Here is an 18383-nt window from a genome sequence, read left to right as displayed (position 1 = left end):
TGAGAACATTTTGGGAATCCTGTTTTTTTAAGCTTTCTAGACTGTACTAGTGTTTGATAACTGAGGACTTGTGTAGATTACTGTACCATACATAAATGAGCAGCCAAGAAATGGGAAATAGTTTCTATTTCTCAAGGTGTTATTTTATATTCTGAAATCACAAATAATGCCAATATCAAATCATTCACTAAATATATTTTAGTGAATAGAAAAAGAAAATGCAGCTTGCAAAGTATCTTTGTAACAACCAAGATTTGTTCTAATTTATAGTCTACTTAGTAAAATATAATTTATAATCTTACTTCCCTGAGCTGAGATTTTATGTGTTGTATAAACTATAGTTAAATGTTTACTAGAAAAATAATAGATTGAATTGATAGGATTTTCAAAGAAGATATTTGTAACAAATTTAGAGGAAGATAGGGCTGGAAAAAGGACAGGTTGAGCTCTTGAACAAATTGATACGAAAAGGTAAGAAGGTTTGCAATTTGAGGGATGGCAAAAATGAAGGGACAAGATAGTGGATTTCAAAATAAAGAAATAATTTATATAGATGATTAATAAATTTTATTAGTGGAATATGTAAAAGATGATTAAAATATGGAGTGGTTTGGACTTAATACTTGACAATAATTTGACAAGTATTGGTGAGTTAGTCATTGAACAGTTAGGTGAAGTTTCTCTTTTTTTTAAGTCTTGTTTTACTTTTGACACAGAAAATGCTGGTAAATGCTAGTAGTTTAATTTTCTTGAGTAGAAAACAGCTCATAATAGATTCTTTATATTTGTAATAGGTAAGGAATTTTTCAATGGAGATTGCTCTAGTCTAATATTTAATTATATATTTTCCGTAAACATGTATATTTGAATTTTCTTATTCAACTGACATTTATACACTTAGGCTTTGCAGAAGATAAGTTAGAATCTTTTCTATCTAATGGTGGATGTGGAAACCTTTAAGACAGTATTGTAAGTATAGAAAGAAATGGATTTTCTTCTGTAGTTTACATTTAAAATTTATTCATAGCTGGAATGATGAATGTGATTTCTGTTTATGTATTTCTTACTCTAAACCTGTAACAGTTTGACAGATGATAACGTAGCCATGCCTTAGCCTTTTCTTACTTATAAAAGGAGACATATTTTTAGGACTGATTTAGGAATCTAGTCTTCTTAAGCAAAACTTTTTTTTTAAACAGAGGTTACGCACGGAAAATAGACTTTTAAAACAACGCATTGAAACATTAGAAAAAGTAAGTAAATGATTATTGCAAGTATCTATTGAATGTTTATTTTTCCATATATTTTAAATAAATTCTGAAAAATATTGCCATGTGTGTCTCCATTGTGATATTGACTGCTTAGCTTATCTAGCTTATTATTTAACCAAATAAGTATTAATAAAAGTTTGTACTAGCAAACTGAGGTTATTATTGGAGTGACATTAATGTTATTTCTTACAAATGTGAAAAAGTATATTCTTTTAATATCTAGTTGGGAATCCATTGTGATATTATAGTTTCTTTTACCGGGAATCGAACTCGGGTCCTTCTGCTTGCGAGGCAGGCGGCGGAACCACTGAGCTACATCCCCAGCTGTGATATTATATTTTAAAGATGAGTTTCAAATGTTGTATAGTCTTACTAGCCACATGTATCAATGATTCCTTTAAAACCTAGAATTAAGTTTAGTCAAATTGACTGATTCCTTATCTAAAAAATTCAATCTCAAAAGGATTTTCTGCATAAGGAAGTTGTAGGTAAACTTGGTTAGAAAAATTTTTGGTGTCTACTTATTACCTCTTCTTTGTGTCATATAAAATAACTGGCAAATGTGGACATTTTTCATTATTTTTCATACTGTGCTTTTAATGTAGTGTCTTTTTAGTTGTGTTTCTGAGGCAGTGAGTTGAGTAATAAAAGCATAGTTTAAGAATTTTGCTTTGCCAGGCATGGTGGTGCAGGCCTGTAATCCCAGCACTCTGAAAAAGAGGCTGAGGCAGGAGGATCCCTGTGAGTTGAAGGCCAGCTGGAACTGAATTATGCAGCAAGACACTGTCTGGGAGGAAAAAAAAAACAAACCAGGGCTAGGGATTTAGCTCAGTGGCACCACGCCTGCCTCACAAGCACAAGGTCCTAAGTTCGATCCCTGGTACCAAAAAAAAAAATCCAAAAAAGAATTTTGCTTTATTGAAAGAAAAACGTCTGAATTCACACTCTTTTGATGCTTTTTTAAAAACTAGAAGTGAGAGTGAGTAGGTTTAAAAGTACCCCTCGTGATATTAACAAGTATATTGAAAGTCTTCAAAAATCTATAGATAAGAATAAAGAACTGGAAAAAAGGTTAGCAGTGTTTGGCTTTTAAGTATTTATGATTTCATATTTAATAGCAGTGCACAAGGACTGGATATTTTTTATATGTCTGTCTTTGTTGTATAGTTGCATATATTTTGTCTCTCATGGTAGTACAGTTGCTTTAAGGATTATTCGTTTTGGTGACCCCACAAAAATGTTGAGCTTAAGTGTTTTTAAGTCATTTTAGTCATTCATATACTCTTTCCTCTACCACACTTATTACTGGTTTACAGTAAAATATATAACTTCTTAGATGTTTTTTAATTTTTGGAGTGAAATATTTTCAGAAAGCATTTATATTGAATCTTCAGAATGATGCATAAAGATGCTGTAGGAAAGTGTTAAGTTTAGATTTTACTTTTTAAAAAATTACCTTTTTTTTAAACTGTCTTAGATGGCCTAGATATTTATCTTAGCATTTAGAATTCTATAAATATTTAAATATCAATTGAATTTTGCAACCACAAAGTTTACTTACTTATTGTTAGGGTTTATTAAGTTGAACTCATTAATTTCAATTGCTGTATATTCCTTGCTTTGTTTCTTTGGATGTTGTTGTTGCACAAATTACCATCATACTTTGTAAATGTCTTTTAAAAGTATTTGCTTACTCAAATTCCTTCTCCCTTTCATAGAAATGGTTTGAGATATAGTTAAGTCTAAAAATAAAGAGGTACGGATACGTTTTCACGAGAAAATATTTGCTTATCCCAAATAATGAAAAACCATTTGAAATTTTTGATTTGGTCTCTTTTAGAAAAACATGATTTTCTGTTGTCTATTTTTGTTTTGACATGTTTTTCTTAAGATTTAAGAATAAAAATACATTCAGTTAAAAATAGTTCTAAAATTTAAATGCCCATTTTAATTAGCAATGAAATGTAGGTGGAATTTGGGTATTTTTCTCTTCTTATTCCTAATTTTATCACTATTATTTCCTTTCTCTTATATTTCTGTCTGAATTTTTCCTTTTGTAGGAAAGTGCTTCCTTGGCAGATAGATTGATACAGGTATAATTTTTTTAAAGCATTTTCTCTAACCTTAATTCTAAGGAAAATCCTAAACCTAAAAATTCATATTTTAATGCATGCAATTTTACATGCATTTTCTTAGAAATAATTTTTGGGTGGTATATGGGTTAATTTTTTATTATCTTGGTTTATTCAGTTCGGCACCTGTTGCACGTTTTAAAGCTAACCTTAATTTTTTACAGTATATATTCCAAAATGGCAATCAGTGAATTCTATGTTATTAACCACTATCATTGAAAATTTTAGTCCTGCATGTACAACTCAGTAATACTGCATGAATTGAATTTTTATTGACTGAAAGAATCGAGATGGATTTTTCATTTAGATTCCCCAAAATTTGCTGGAGCAATAACAAACTGCTAGCTAATAATTACCTAGCCTGTTCTATTCTCTGAGGTGATTTTTTAAATGTCAAAGTAAATAACTAAACCTCACAAAGGCAGTTTTTCTTGAATCTATTCTAAATTGCTTTACACACAAAAAAATTATGTCCTAAGGGACAAGTGACAAGAGCCCAGGAGGCTGAGGAAAACTACCTCATAAAACGGGAGTTGGCCACCATCAAACAACAGAGTAATGAGGCCAGTGCTAAGCTGGAGCAGGCTGAAAATACCATCAGGAAGCTCCAGCACCAACAACAATGGGTAAGGAGTCTGGTAGTGCTTTTTCTCACCTTTCTCATCCCTTTCCCTTTAAACCAAAAAATAAATAAATGAATAAAGCACAACTTCAGTGCTCTTGTTTTTTATAATTTTGTTTTCTACTTTAATTGAACTCCATTTTATGTTCCATGATACTTAGAGGTGTTACTGTGGCCTAAAAACTCCTGTTCTATCTTCCCTGCCTTCACAATTTTGTTACAAGCTAAATAATTGTCTTTCCTTACATTATGTTGTGTGTAATAATATATAAGCAATGTATGTCAGACCTGCTGTTCAATTCAGAAATCTGTCTCATAATAGGTAATCCTGACTTCGGCCAGTTTTTATTCATTGTGTAGATGAAATATTACCCAACATATATAATTGTCTCATTTAAAACTTTGATTATGTGGCAATTTATATCTTATGAAATACTATAGATTAGATTTCCTATATCAAGACGTTGAATTACGGGTTAAGGTGTGTGCCTACATTTTTTCAAGAAGAGAGAAGTTGTCTAGAGGGAAAAATATTAATCCTTTAGAAATTATATAAACTGACCTACATTTCTAAACAGGCACCAATTATATAACTAGCTTTAGTTATCTTTTGCAACTTAAGACATAATTTTCCATTGCCAAATTCAGATTAAGATTGTTTTAAGCATATAAAGGCTAAAAAGAAAAGTCCATTGTTTATCTTTGAAATATATTATTTCTTGTTTCAATTTTTTTTGTTTTTTTTGATACTGGGGATCGAAGTCAGGACCTTGCACTTGCCAGGCAGGCATGGCACCACTGAACTAAATCCCCGGCCCACTTGTTCCAGTTTTCAAGTAGGACTTGGATTATAATAGGAGTAGGTAGAAAAAATTATGTTACTAAATCTAGAACTCTGCAGAGGATCTGGAAGGCAAATAGAATGACTACTAAGTTTTATATTTTTTTATTTAGTAAAATCAAGAAACAGCATCTCATCTAGGAACAAAAGTCAGAAAACTAAAGGAAGAAAAATTGCTAAACATGTATTTTTTCTATTATTTTACTGAAGATGGCTAAGAAAAATAAATTAAGTGATAAAATAATACTAAAAAGACTAGAGTGTAAGAATTTTATCCTGTCTTCATATGGAATATCTATAATATCAAAACATATAAAGAGAAAACAGAATTATTGAATCATTTTGGTAATTAGGCTAAAATGAATCACAAGTGCAATGTGATTTGTTTAGAAGGAAAGATATGTATTTTGCTTATATTTAGCATAAGTTACAGTCTTGTTATATTACAGTCTGGCCAGGGATGTAGCTCAGCGATGCTGTGCCTGCCTGGCAACCTCAAGCCTGAGTTCCATCCTTGGTACCAAAAAAAACAAAAACAAAAAAAAGAGACTTTCTTAGTATATTACAATCATGAATTAAGATTTTTTTTGTTTTGTTCTGTTTTGCTTTTTTCTGCTTTTTCAGTTACTGAAACATATAGGTAGATGTGGATCAAAAGGATAGTGTTGGTTTATAATGAAAAAGTTAAGCGAGCAAGCAAAAATGACCAGAATGTACTGAGGCTTTTGTAACTTTCTAAGTGTAAAACAGACATGTAAAATAGTGATGTGCGTGCAGAATAAATGAGACAGTAAAACAGCCTTGGTTAAATTTCTAATTTCAAGTTTCATATCATAAATATTAAAATGGCTTGCAGAATGACCATAGAAACAGTAAATGATTCTTAGAAAATGAGATATAGTATAGATCTTAAGGTGGACAATACATTTCTTAGAGAAAGTAGTAAATAAAGGTTAAATATCTGAAGAGTATCCAGTGACTTTAATGATCAGAAAAGCCTAGAACATCTGTCTTGTTAACAGATAAATGACTCACTAAAAGCCAATATGCCGTTCATGTCATTACAAATTAACATTATTTTATAATAAAAATGCCACTTACAACTTATTTAATAGGCTTTCTCATGGATATGTTTCAGGTCAGGGTAGAAAAATTAAGATGAAAGAAGCAAACTTAGTTGGTTTTAGAAGTGATTAACTATATCAAGAAATTATGTTCCCATGATGATATATCAGAGGTCCTTATCTCTTAAACCTATGCATGATGTATTTCATATTTAAATGTTCACATATAAGGCATGTTTAAGAATTTTATACATGAAATATTTCAAAATGGAGCTAATATATTAGATTATGGATCAGTCAAGATTCCAAAATATTTTAGTTCATGTCTTTTTTAAACTTTAAAATTCTTTCAGTGCAAAGATCAAATCACATATACATTTAATGGGTTTTTAAAGTTAGTGCATAGGAGTTATATGGAATAACGAGATTCATTTGGTATATCTGTACATGTATGTAACATATTTTGATTATTTTCTTCCCATCCTTCCCCCCTTTCTTCTTTCTTCTTCATCTCTCAAAGTCTACCTTCTAGTTTCCCATCATCTACTGAGTCATTTTTGATCAAGATTTTTATTTTAGCTCTTCGTTTTTTCCTTTTTTCAAATATAACTACAAGCCAATTAGATAGACATGAGGGAAAGAAATGTGAGTACTGCTTTATTCTGTAGTTTATTATCAAGAGACCAAGGTCAGTTTATGAAACATTTTATATTTTGTTCAGTCCTATATGATTATGTTGTCTTTATCTTATAATGGAATGAGTGTATTTGTTCATTTGAAAACTAATATGCAAAATATTTAGCGTGGAGCATACAACAGTAAAGAAAAAGAAAGTTTGCTATTATATGAAGTGTTCTGGTTCAGGAGACACGTTAAACAGAAATATAATTTCAGATAAAGGGTATGAAGAAAAAATAAAGCAGGAGTGAGTTTGTTAAGTTTGAGTGCAATTGTAGATAAGGTGGTTGTGGAGCACTTCCCTGAGGATGTAACATTTGACCAGAGACTGAATGATATGTATGTAATAGAAATGATATTATGTAATAGAAAATCATTTGAAGATCTGAAAGGAAACAATCCAGATAAAAAGTACACTTAATATGTTTTCAACTCTTTTTTTTGGTACTGGGGATCAAACTTGGGTTCTTGCGCTTGCAAGGCAGGCGGTGGAACCACTGAGCTAAATTCCCAGCCCACAAGTACACTTAATTATTAATTATTGAGGGAAAGGATAGTCTCTTTAATGGTGCTGGGAAAACTGGATAATCTCATGCAAAATGATGAAATCGGACCATGAGATACACTATAAATAAACACTAACTTCAATGGATCAGTAGTCAAAATACCATAAAATACAAGTTTTGTGGTTTTAAAATAATCTGTTTATGCATGCATAAACATGCATGTAACATTTTTTGGTGGTTTTGCTGTTGTTGTTTTTTGTTTTGTTTTTGGTACCAGGGTTCGAACTCAGGCCCTCACACTTGCCTGTTTGTTTTTTGAGATGAAGGTCTCAATAAGTTGGTCAGGCTGGCTTTGAACTCAAGGTCCAAGTAGCTGGTATTACAGGCATGCATTTTGTGGTTTGAAACCCAAAAATCCTCAGAATAACACATAAGAGATAAATCTTTATGACTTTGGACTTGACAGTTGATGTAGATGTGGATTCTCAGGCAACAACAGAAAAATGCTTTGAACTTCATCAAAATTTTAAAAATATTATCAAAGAGATTATTAAGTAAATGAAAAGGCAGCCTGCAAAATGGTAGAAAATATTTGTGAGTTACATATTTGATAAGGATTTAGTAGGCAAAATCTGTAAAGAACTCATAAAACTCAACAAAAGTAACCCAGTTATAAAATGGGCAAATTACTTGAATGAATCTTTCTCCAAGGAAGATGCACAGTTGGCCAATAGACATATACGTTTCTCAGTGGAATGTTAGTAACAGCTTCTATGGAAAACAGTGTAATAACTCCTCAAAAAGTTAAACATAGAATTACCCTATTATCCTAGTTGTATACCCAAAAGAATGAAATATTAGTACTCAAAGAAGTATGTATGCACACGTTTATAGCAGCATTGTATATTTTGAAAAGTAGACAAAATCTAGAAGTCCATCAGTGGATGAATGGATAAATTGTCATATATATAAGGGATGATCATAATATATGGAGGAATCCTTAAATCTAAAAATTAAAACAGTAAAAGTCACATTGCCATTAATCCCCCTCAAAATTATGCTCCCTGCTTCAGTTACACTTATCCTATTGTTCTTACCACTTTCTGAAGCACTTCTGAAAGTCCTCTTTTGTGAGTGTCTTTACAAGATGTGATAAAAAAAAATGAAGTGAGTGCTATTCAGCAAAATATATGCTTGTAAAAATATCACAGTGTGTTCATCCACCTTATTTACCACATCTGGTACAGTGCAACTTTGGGCTCTTCCCCAAAGTTGTAATTACTGTGAAAGGTAAACATTTTGAATTGATTCAGGATGTCAAGGCAGCCAACATAGCACAAATAAAAACACTCAAGAAGAAGGATTTGCAGAACTGCTTCAGAAAGTGGAGAGAATGATAAGTGCGCGCATGTTGTGGGGGGTGGTGGTATTTTAGGAGAACGCATGACAGTATGTCTTCTTTTTCCCCTCTCCAGCTGCTGTCTTTTTAAAAAGTTATTTTTTATTGGTATATGTTTGCAATGCATAAACATTCCTCTTGGGCAATAGTTACCTATACGTATTGATTTGGATCACTTGTACTTCTCCTTTCCCTTCACCTGCCCTCTGGCAATATGTCTTTTACTGTAATACTTTTTTCAAAAAATTAAATATTCACTGTATTTTTGATCACACCACTTATACATACAGTGGAATGTTATTCATCCATAAAAAGGAATAAACTACTAGTAATGCTATACTGTCAGTGAACCTCCAAAATCCTTAAGCTATGTGAAAGAAGCCAGGTATAAAAATACATATATTATGATTCCATTTATAGGAAATATTTTAACATAAATTCATTCAGAACAGAATATAGGTTATTGGTTTCTAGAAAATATGTAGTCATGGGTGAGAACTGCTTCATAGATAAGGGGTTTTACTTTGGAGTGTTAATGATTTGAAACTACAGATAGTGATTGTACAACATTCTGGAGGTAGTAAATACTATTGAATTGTTCACTTTAAAATGGTTACTTGAATTTTGCCTGAATAAAAAAATTTTTTTTTGAGATAGGGTCTTGCTATGTAGTTCAGGCTGGCCTTAAATTCACTGTTTAGCCCAGGCTGGCCCTCAATTTGCAGTGATCCTCCTACCTCAACCTCCCCAGTGCTGAGATTACAGGTGTGTGCCACCATACCTGGCTTGTTTGTTTTGTTTAAACTAATAGGGAAAAGGTGAAAAGAAATATGTCATATTTCACTCACATACACGAGTGATTACTGTATGCACTTATGGAAGATGCACTTATGGAAGCATGTAAAATCCTAGTACAGAACACATTTATGATAGCGAGGGTAGGACCAGAAGCGAGCAATCTGCTTTTAGGAGCAGCTTGGGGAGAGTAAGAGATACCTCAGGCCCAAGCATGGGCAGATCATAATCTGAATTGTGATTGCCCTGTGCCAAAGAGGGAATGTAGTATGAAGTGAAGCAGAATAGATCAAAGATGGCAACTAGAGAAATGAGTTGGAGCAGATTGTGAGATCAATAGCCAATAGAACTATAGCCCAGAACTGAGATTAAGAAATAGAAGAGATAAGAGTTTGGAATATCAGGAATTTAGTGAAATAATGGGAGAGAGCATCTTGGGCCAAGTAGTGAATATGTGCGGCAATTTCCCAGTCACAATTTTAGGTGCTTTGGGGTTGTGATATTTGGATAGACCAACTCTTCATGTACCAGTGTAGAATACAGTATAAAATTCTCTTTTTTAGGAATAAGATTGGTATATTAGCTTTCCATGACTGTGAAAAAATACCTGAGATAAAACCTTTTAAGGAGGAAGGGTTTATTTTGGCCCATAGTTCAGAGGTTTCAGTCAGTGGTTGCTTGGCCTTGTTTGGGGCTGTGATGGCACAGTACATGATGACAGGATATGTGATGGAGAAGACTTGTGTACTGCATGCCAGCCTGGAAGCAAAGAGACAGGAAGGGCCAGTGTCTCAACATTCCCTTCAGGAGCATGCTTCTAATGACCTGACATCCTTCTACTAGGTCCCTCTTCCTAAAGGTCTACCATCTCCCAGTAGTACCATAGACTGAAGACTGAGTATTCAATAATGGACCTTTAGGGTACATTCAGGATCCATAGCAGTTGGTACCTGCATATCAATAAATTTCAGCCTGTAGGTGGGGGTGAGGTGGTCTCACTTGCAAAGATTAGGAATAATAGAGACCATGCAGGTTGCCATGTGGTTGTTGGAAATGTATATGAATTAATAATTAAGAATGATTTTCCTCCACAGTGAACTTAAGACTGAAAGATCAAGGTGATCTTTTTACATCTGCTGTACACAATGTGCTAATTACATGAGGGGAAAAATTAAAGGAAAAGATAAGAATATGCAAGCCTGAGCAAAAGAAAGCTGGAGTGTCTGTATTAATGTCAGACAAAATAAATTTCAGAATAAGGAATAGTACAAGGAATGAAGTGGACTACCATTGATAACAGTAGGAACAGTTTATCAAGAAGACATAAGAATCTTTTTTAAAGATTATAAGTATCTAATAAAGTATAACATGTATATGCTCCTAATAACAGATGAGCATGAAGCTGAATTGATAATACTGAAATAATAATACTGATAGTACTGAAATTTGTTCAGGAATAAGTCCATGATTATTGTGAGAGTCTTTAAATTCCATCTTAATAATTGATGAAGCCAGTAGGTGTCAAATCAATATGGGTATAGAAAACTTGAACCATACAATCAGCCACCTTTATCTAATAGGCTTTTGTGGAATACTGTATGTGATAACAGCAGGATACTGTACATATTCTTTTCAAGTACATATGGAACATAAACTAACAAATTTAAGAGAATTAAAATCATACAAAATATGTTCTTTGAACATACTGAAATTAATAATAATGGGAAAATATTCAAATGTTTGGAAATTAAACAATACATTTTTTAAACCAATGGGTCAGAGAAAATCTAAAAGAGGAGTATATTTTTATTAAATACAAATATAAATATAACCTATAAAATTTAAAGACAGATAATAGGAAACAGGGAGATAGATCTTTTACAAATGCGAAGAGGACCAAAAGATCAGGGGAGGCATAAAAAGAATTAAGATTTGTTATGTATGTATACCAGCTCCCCACAATGAATATAATCATTATGTACTGCAAACATATACTAATAATAATGAAAATTAAAGAGGATAAACTTTTGTGGAGTCCATCTAAAGCAGTGTTTATAGCATTAATTGTTTATATTCAGAAAGTCTCAAACCCAACCAGTAATTGTAATTTTCCACCTTAAGAAAGTAGACATGAAAAAGCAAATTCAACTTAAAGCAAGCAAAAAAGAGCAAATAAAAAGGTAGAAATCAAATTGAAAATGACACAAAACAAAAAAATCCATAAAATTAAAAGCTAATGTTTTGAAATAATAATTGATAAACCTTTGTTAGAGATGAAAAACAGAAATGACATTAACTTTTTATAGTTGCTATTCTCATATTCTGGATTTGTATGATTCCTTCCTCATGATGTTATTGCATTTCTTATAAATTCAGTTGCACATTTAGATGAGAGATAATGTTGCAAACTTCATTTTGCTTTAAATCAAGAAGGACTTAAGTTGTACGTACTAATAGTGATGAAGAATTTGATTACTATGCTATGTTTGGTTACCCAAGACTCTCCCTTGTGTAAACTGGCATAGTATTTGTATATAACCTATGCACATCCTCCTTTATACTTCATTTCCTCTCTAAATTAAATAAATTACTAATAATACCTATGACAATCTAAATGCTATGTAAATAGTTGTTACACTGTATTGTTTAGAGAATAATGAAAAGATTTATACATGTTCAGTAGACACAAACTTTAAAAAAATATATTTCCTGTCCCCAGTTAATTGAATCCACGTATGTGGAACCCACCCATACACAGGGCTCACGGTGTCTGCCAGCCTTGTAGCTAATGGTTTTGGCATCCATTGGCTTCTTTTCTTTTTTTCTTTTTCTTTTTTTTTTTTTTTTTGGCAGGGGGGACACTGGGGATTGAATCCAGTGCCTTTACACTGAGCTACAGCCTCAGCTCTTTTTATTTTTTTTTATTTTAAGACAGGTTCTTGCTGAGTTTGACAGGCTGGGCTTGACCTTGTTGTTCTCTTGCCTCAGCCTGCTGGAGTGCTAGAATTACAGGCGTCCCACAGTGCCCACCTTGATGATCCTTATTGAATCAGTTATTAACATTTCTAAAATTACAGTTTTCATGTACTCTCATTACTTGCACATTTACTAGCTAGTGTTCATCTGAAAGAAGACTTCTTTTTTCTTTAACTTCCCACTTACTCTAGACTCTTCTGTATTGTTACAGATTTATAGACTTTTGTCAATTCAATATTTCATATCATTTTAATGGTTTTAATGCTCTTGGTACAATGACATGGTAGGGTTATTTTAAAATAATATGTTAAACCTTTGAGCAGCAGCTTCTAAAAGGTAAAGTTTATTCTTAACTAATTTTGAGTATTTATATTCTTTAAAAAGTGCAGTACACACTTATAATTGTCTTTAACAGGACACTGGTTCCATTTTTATACTGGCTCTTGACTGTTGGTTTTCAAAAATGATTTAGCCAATTATTGATTTTAACATTTAGTGTACTAAATATTAAGTAAAATAATAAATATTAAATGAATCATAAAAAATAAGCATAAAGTTTAAATTGTCCCTTTGAGTACTTTACAGGTTCTGTGTCAGTTTTTCAGAATGTCCATAGGAGAAATTGGATTGATCCGGTAGTATTTCATGCATTTGGATGTCTGACTCTGTTCTTGTTATGGTCAGGCACAGTTGTGGTTTTGTTAGAGAACTTTTTCTGATGTGACTGTCTTTGAGTCTGACTTGATGTATTTAAAAGCTTTGTAGCCTACACATGACTGTGTATCATTCATATATCCTGATTAAGCTATTTATCTAGCTTCTCTTGGCTCAGATCAACATAAACAAGAATTTAACAGTTAAGCTTCAATTCTTCAGACCTTTATACCAAGAAGTACTTAATAGGAAGCAAGACAAAATTTTTTCTGTCTCTCCCTTTTCTATAATTAGATTATTAATTTCTATAATTGTAAAGAAAATATTAAAAGAATTATGTAGTAATTTTAAGAAAAAGATTTCATATGAGGGATACCAATCTTATTTAGATTAAACAAATGAATAAATGTTAATAAAATAAAAAGTACCTTGTCATTACCAGCTGTAATTCTAGATAATTTTAAAAATTAATTTTATTGGTGCATTTTAGATATACATAATGATAGCATTCATCATATGGAATTTGTACATTACGTGACATATCTTGATTCTTCTTTTTTCCTCTTTCCCTCCCCTCCCTTCAATCACTCCTCCCTTTGTTTCCATTTTTCCTTCTATTCTCTTTCTTTTCTTTTCTCTTCCTTCTTTTGCCCCTCTGTCTTCTAGATAATTTATTTCAGAAAATGTGTTTGGTCAGTAGCACTTTCCTCATACCTAATTTATCTACTAGATTTATTTTCTTTATGAAAATTGAAGTTGTTAGTTTTTCTAAAAACCCAAAATAGATAACTTTATATGTTTCATTTGGTAAATACTTTCTTCTGGGGATTAAGCCTGCTTCATGCTAAGTACATGCTCTACCATGAGCTACACCTGCAGCCCTTCATTTGTAAACTCTCAAGCTGTTGGCCTCCAATCCTATAAATTTAGACCAAACTTTTCTTCAAAAGCAGCTTTACTTTAGTCTAAAGATTAAATGTTTTACATTTGTCTTAAAGGATGTATGTAACGTTTTAGATATTGAAAACAAACCTATAAAAAGGATATATTAATTTTTAAACAAATTTTATAGCAGATCTTTAAATAGTACATCAGTATTGGAGTTTTCAAGAATATATTGTTCAAAGCATGTGGTATGATTATGAGCATCTTTGGAGGGTCATATCCTGAGGAGAGTAAAATATAAATTTTTGTTTTCCTGTGATCTTGTGTTATAGAAACCTGTTCTGGCATACTTTGCTTTGTGTCATGATGGTTTCTTCCAGATACTTTTGGATAGGGTAATACAAATGTACTGTTGTCCATACTGTCCAAAATTTTACTTTTAATACAAATCAAAACATGTCAGGCCGGGGATTTAGCTCAGTGGTTACAGCACCTGACTCACAACCACAAAGTCCTCAGTTCAGTCCCTGATACCAAAAAAAAAAACCCACCAAAAAAAAAACCATGTCAGTAAATTTTTGGAAAAGTGGCTAAAGGTTGCTAGGTAGACATTTGAAATATTTGAATAAAAAGGTTAGCAATTAATTATATAGTTTATTTTTGCAGCATTCAACTCCCGTATCTCATGTTTACATAATATAGGGGTTTCGTTGTTAAACCAAAAGTTAATTAGCTAATTCATTGAGCAAGTATAGTTTGCTTACCTACTATAAAAAGTTCGGGGGCTGGGGATTTAGCTTAGTGGTTCTGGTGCCTGCCTCGCAAGCACAAGATCCTGAGCTTGATCCCTGGTACCAAAAAAAAAGTTCAGTTTGAGTTTCCTTGTACAGTGATAATTCAGACTGTTCCTGGCATTGCTTGTACAGTACTGTATATATAGAAATGTATTTTTAAATTAATTGCACAAATTAGAGTTACAATAACTTTTACAAAAAAAGAATACAGGATTCTGGAAAGTATGTTATGTCTTGTAACTGGAATATAGATGTCATGTCTAAAAGTTAGATAGCAATGTAATGTATAATTCAGGCAATACTAAGTGTATTTGTATAGTTCTTTTTCAACTTTGGATTTTTTTCCCAATTATTACAGGTTGGGGATCTCCAATCCAAAAATATGAAACCTGAAACTTTTTGAACACTGTCATGATACTCCAAATGTAGAATTTGGTAGTATTTTGGATTTTTAGATTAGGGATGCTCAAGTAGTTTAAAGTCTATGCAAAAATTCCTAAATCTGAAAAACTCTGAAATCTAAAACATTTTCAGTCCTAGGCATTTCAAATAACGAATACTCAGCCTGTACAACAAACTTCTCAAAATACAACTATTTTCTTTTCACTCTTTTACTCTTATGGCCCTCAAACACCTGGTACTCATATATCCTTCAAACATTGAATGTGTGAATTTTCTTTTTTAACTGAAGACACAAGCGAAAAAGATTACAAAGGACTTCCTAACTTATCTTTACGTTTGCAGCCTTTGCCACACCAGAAAAGCACATAAGAATGAAAAGCAGACTCTCATTTTCTATCAGTTTCATTGAAATGGGATTGTTAACACAGAAAAACAAAGACATGGATTGGCAGAACTTAATGTTTAACTATAAGGAAGTCATTCATTTTATAGGGGTTTTTTCTCTTTTTTTGGTGGTGTGATTACCTACTAAGCACTCCTACCATGAAGTTACATCTCCTGCCCTTTTAAAAAAAATTTGATTTTGAGACAAGGTCTCAATAAGTTACTCTGGTTGGCCTTGAACTTGTGATCTTCCTGCTCAGCCTTCCAAGTAGCCAGGTTTACAGGCATGTGCCACCATGCCTGGCTTGATTATAGACTTTTAAATAAATGACCTCTTGCTGAATATCAGCTGTCATAATTATGATAGTTTTCATTTGTTAAAATAAACTGTACATATATATGCAAATCACTAATTTGCATGTCACATGTACTTTTCTAGGGATTTTTTAATATAGGAACATTATTTGAGATCTAGATGCTTAGTTTTTTAAAAGCTTATTTTTAATATACCACTGATTCTTAGAAAGCTATATATTAAAAAAAATGTGTTAAGCTTATCTACTTGCTGTTAAGTGGTTGAAGGTTTAGAGTCTTGGATCCTTTTATTGTTTTTTTTCGGTACCGGGGATCGAACTTGGGACCTTGCGTTTGCGAGGCAGGTGGCAGAACCACTGAGCTAAATCCCCGGCCCAAGGTTTAGAGTCTTTATAATTCATATATCATTATTGTCCATTCAGAATTGGTCCTAATGAAAATACTTTTTGTCTGGATACAGTTAGAAAGAGTTAATTGTTATATGAAAAAAGTGATAATGAAATTGGCTTGAATTAGATTCATTCTGAATATAATATTATATTAAAGAAAATGTACCAATCTTGTATACTTTTCATTAACGTATTTGTATCAATAAGCATAGAATCAAAATTTCCTCAGGCTCGAAACAGTAAAGTTAAAAAATACCTACCTGGATGCCAGGCATGGTGGCACAGGAAGATCACAGTGAGTTTGATGCCAGCCTGGGCTACATAGTAAAACCTTGTCTCAAAAAACTGAAGACAAAAAGAAAATAACTACTTGTTACAATAAACCAAGGCATGACCAAGGCCACCAGAGCAGGCAAAAATGAACTAACAAGTAAAGTTTCATTCTCAGCCTGGGTTCAGTCTAGGCAAGGGTGACAAAGCTGTTTGACCCTGGGTGCTTGGGTGAGAGGAAACTTTATAGGGGAGTTTGGGTAGGGGAGGGGTAGTGCCAGGAGGCATGGGAAAATTTTGTCCTGGAGTGGAGGAAGTCTTTTGTTCTGGGGCAGAGGAAGTCTGGTGGTCTCCAGGGGTATCTGGACCTGCAGATATTGCTGTATGGGGCAGGCTACTTATCTCGAACTCAAACCCAGGCTTTGGCTTCCTGTTATCCTTTGCACCTTGCAGGATGTGTAACCACATTGCTTGGGAAGTTTTTCTCTGCTACCTGGACTGGGGTCTGACACTACCTATTCCAGATGGTGGGATTGTAAAAAACATGCCTTCTGTTTACTACAGTTTAGCCTTGAGAGTTACCATAATATAACAGCAGTAAGCTCTGCAACAATTGGGAGAGGATGTGTGAAACTACTTCAGTCATACAAAGAAAGAGATGGCCAGCATGAATGAAGACAGTGAAGATGGAAAGGAACAGCCAAATGCACTAGTTAGAAGAAAAATTACCAAGGTTTTGTGATTGTATGGTACAGGTTGAGTAGAAAGGTTTTGACTTGGTCAGTTATGAGGTAGTGATGTCCTTAGCAGAATAGGGAACATTTGAGGAAGAAAAGATGAGGAATTCAGTTTTTACATGTTGAATGTGAGGTGAATACAAGGGCAAACAGATGGGAGTTGACCAGTAAGAAATTGTGCATATGTACAGGCAATCCTCTGCCTAATTTGGGCAGCTCACATTCCTTACTCTCAAATATTTACATAGAATTTTTTTTCTTCACTTCAGATAACCACCTCAGTTCTTTAATTTGCATGTAGCAATAGTGTAGAGTGGTAGAGTCTTTTTAGGTGGTGGTGGTGATGATGGTTATGTTACAAAAATGCAGTTGTCTAGATTGCTTTCTCTTTTTAAAATCAGAACTGAATAATATTTTTTAAATAATGAAAGGAAAGGAATTTTGAGAAATGGAGTGGTAACATAGCCTTACACATGCTTTTTCTTGATGCTTAAAAAGAGATTTGATTAAAATTTATTAAGACAGGGCCAACTCCGGGGCTTGCTGTTAACTGTAGTGAAGCCCTTGATCCTCAGCTTTCTGCACCTGCAGTCTCCTCTCACCAAGGAGAAAAACACTGTGCCCCACTGAGCAGCCTGCTCCCAGACAGTGTCAGCTGCTACTGGAGAAGAAGGAGCATTGAGTTTTCAAGTGTATACATATATTTGAATATAGATTGAAATATACATATTTAAAATACATATATATGCATTCATTCCATGACCAAGAAGGAAATTCTGTGCCCCCACAATTGACAAATTAGATTTGGTTAAAAGTAGTAAGGTAAAACTGAAATATAATTTTCACTATACTTTTACTGATTTATATTTCTATCTCGGCATCTTTAAGGTTGACATTCCTGGCATTGTGTAATGATTGAATGTATCTAAATTGTAATAATTTAAAATTGACAAACATGTAAACTGCTCAGATTTATAAAACTATGTTGTGAAAATCTTCCTGAAGATACAGATTTTTATTATTTATTTTCTTTTGGGACTAGGAAGGATTTATAAATAAATGTAATGGAAAATCTTTGATCTTAATAAAGTATCTTCAATCAAAAAAAAGAAATTGTGCATATGGATGTATAACTTAGAAAGATATGGGCTGGAAATATGCCTTTGAGCATCATTGTTCATTTTGTCTGTCTGTAATCCCAGGGTTCCATCATTGTATGTCCCCTGCCCCCGTCTCCCTGTCTCTGCCTCCACCTTCCATGTTTTACTG

At 32.9% G+C, this 18383-nt stretch overlaps 1 protein-coding gene across 9 annotated transcripts in view; it reads left to right on the top strand.

Annotated features, from left to right (window-relative positions):
- The window catches only part of Evi5 (ecotropic viral integration site 5), a 230081-nt gene that overhangs the window by 99205 nt on the left and 112493 nt on the right, over window positions 1–18383 (top strand). For 5 of the 9 annotated variants that reach the window (XM_004841263.3, XM_004841265.4, XM_004841268.3 and 2 more), the window contains 3 exons: window positions 1200–1253; window positions 3332–3364; window positions 3883–4029. The exons of 1 other annotated variant lie outside the window; for it this stretch is intronic. In XM_004841263.3, the coding sequence (XP_004841320.1) occupies window positions 1200–1253; window positions 3332–3364; window positions 3883–4029 (234 nt within the window). The remainder of the gene's footprint in view (window positions 1–1199; window positions 1254–3331; window positions 3365–3882; window positions 4030–18383) is intronic. 3 more of the 9 variants (XM_004841266.4, XM_087213127.1, XM_087213125.1) reach the window with 2 other exon arrangements.

This window comes from Heterocephalus glaber, unplaced genomic scaffold (assembly GCF_053883595.1).
Source record: "Heterocephalus glaber isolate CG9 unplaced genomic scaffold, H.glaber_assembly_v1.0 deba00001442, whole genome shotgun sequence".
Classification (NCBI taxonomy): Eukaryota; Metazoa; Chordata; class Mammalia; order Rodentia; family Bathyergidae; genus Heterocephalus; species Heterocephalus glaber.
Note: the sequence above shows the minus strand (reverse complement) of the source record. Positions and strands in the feature narration are given on the sequence as shown.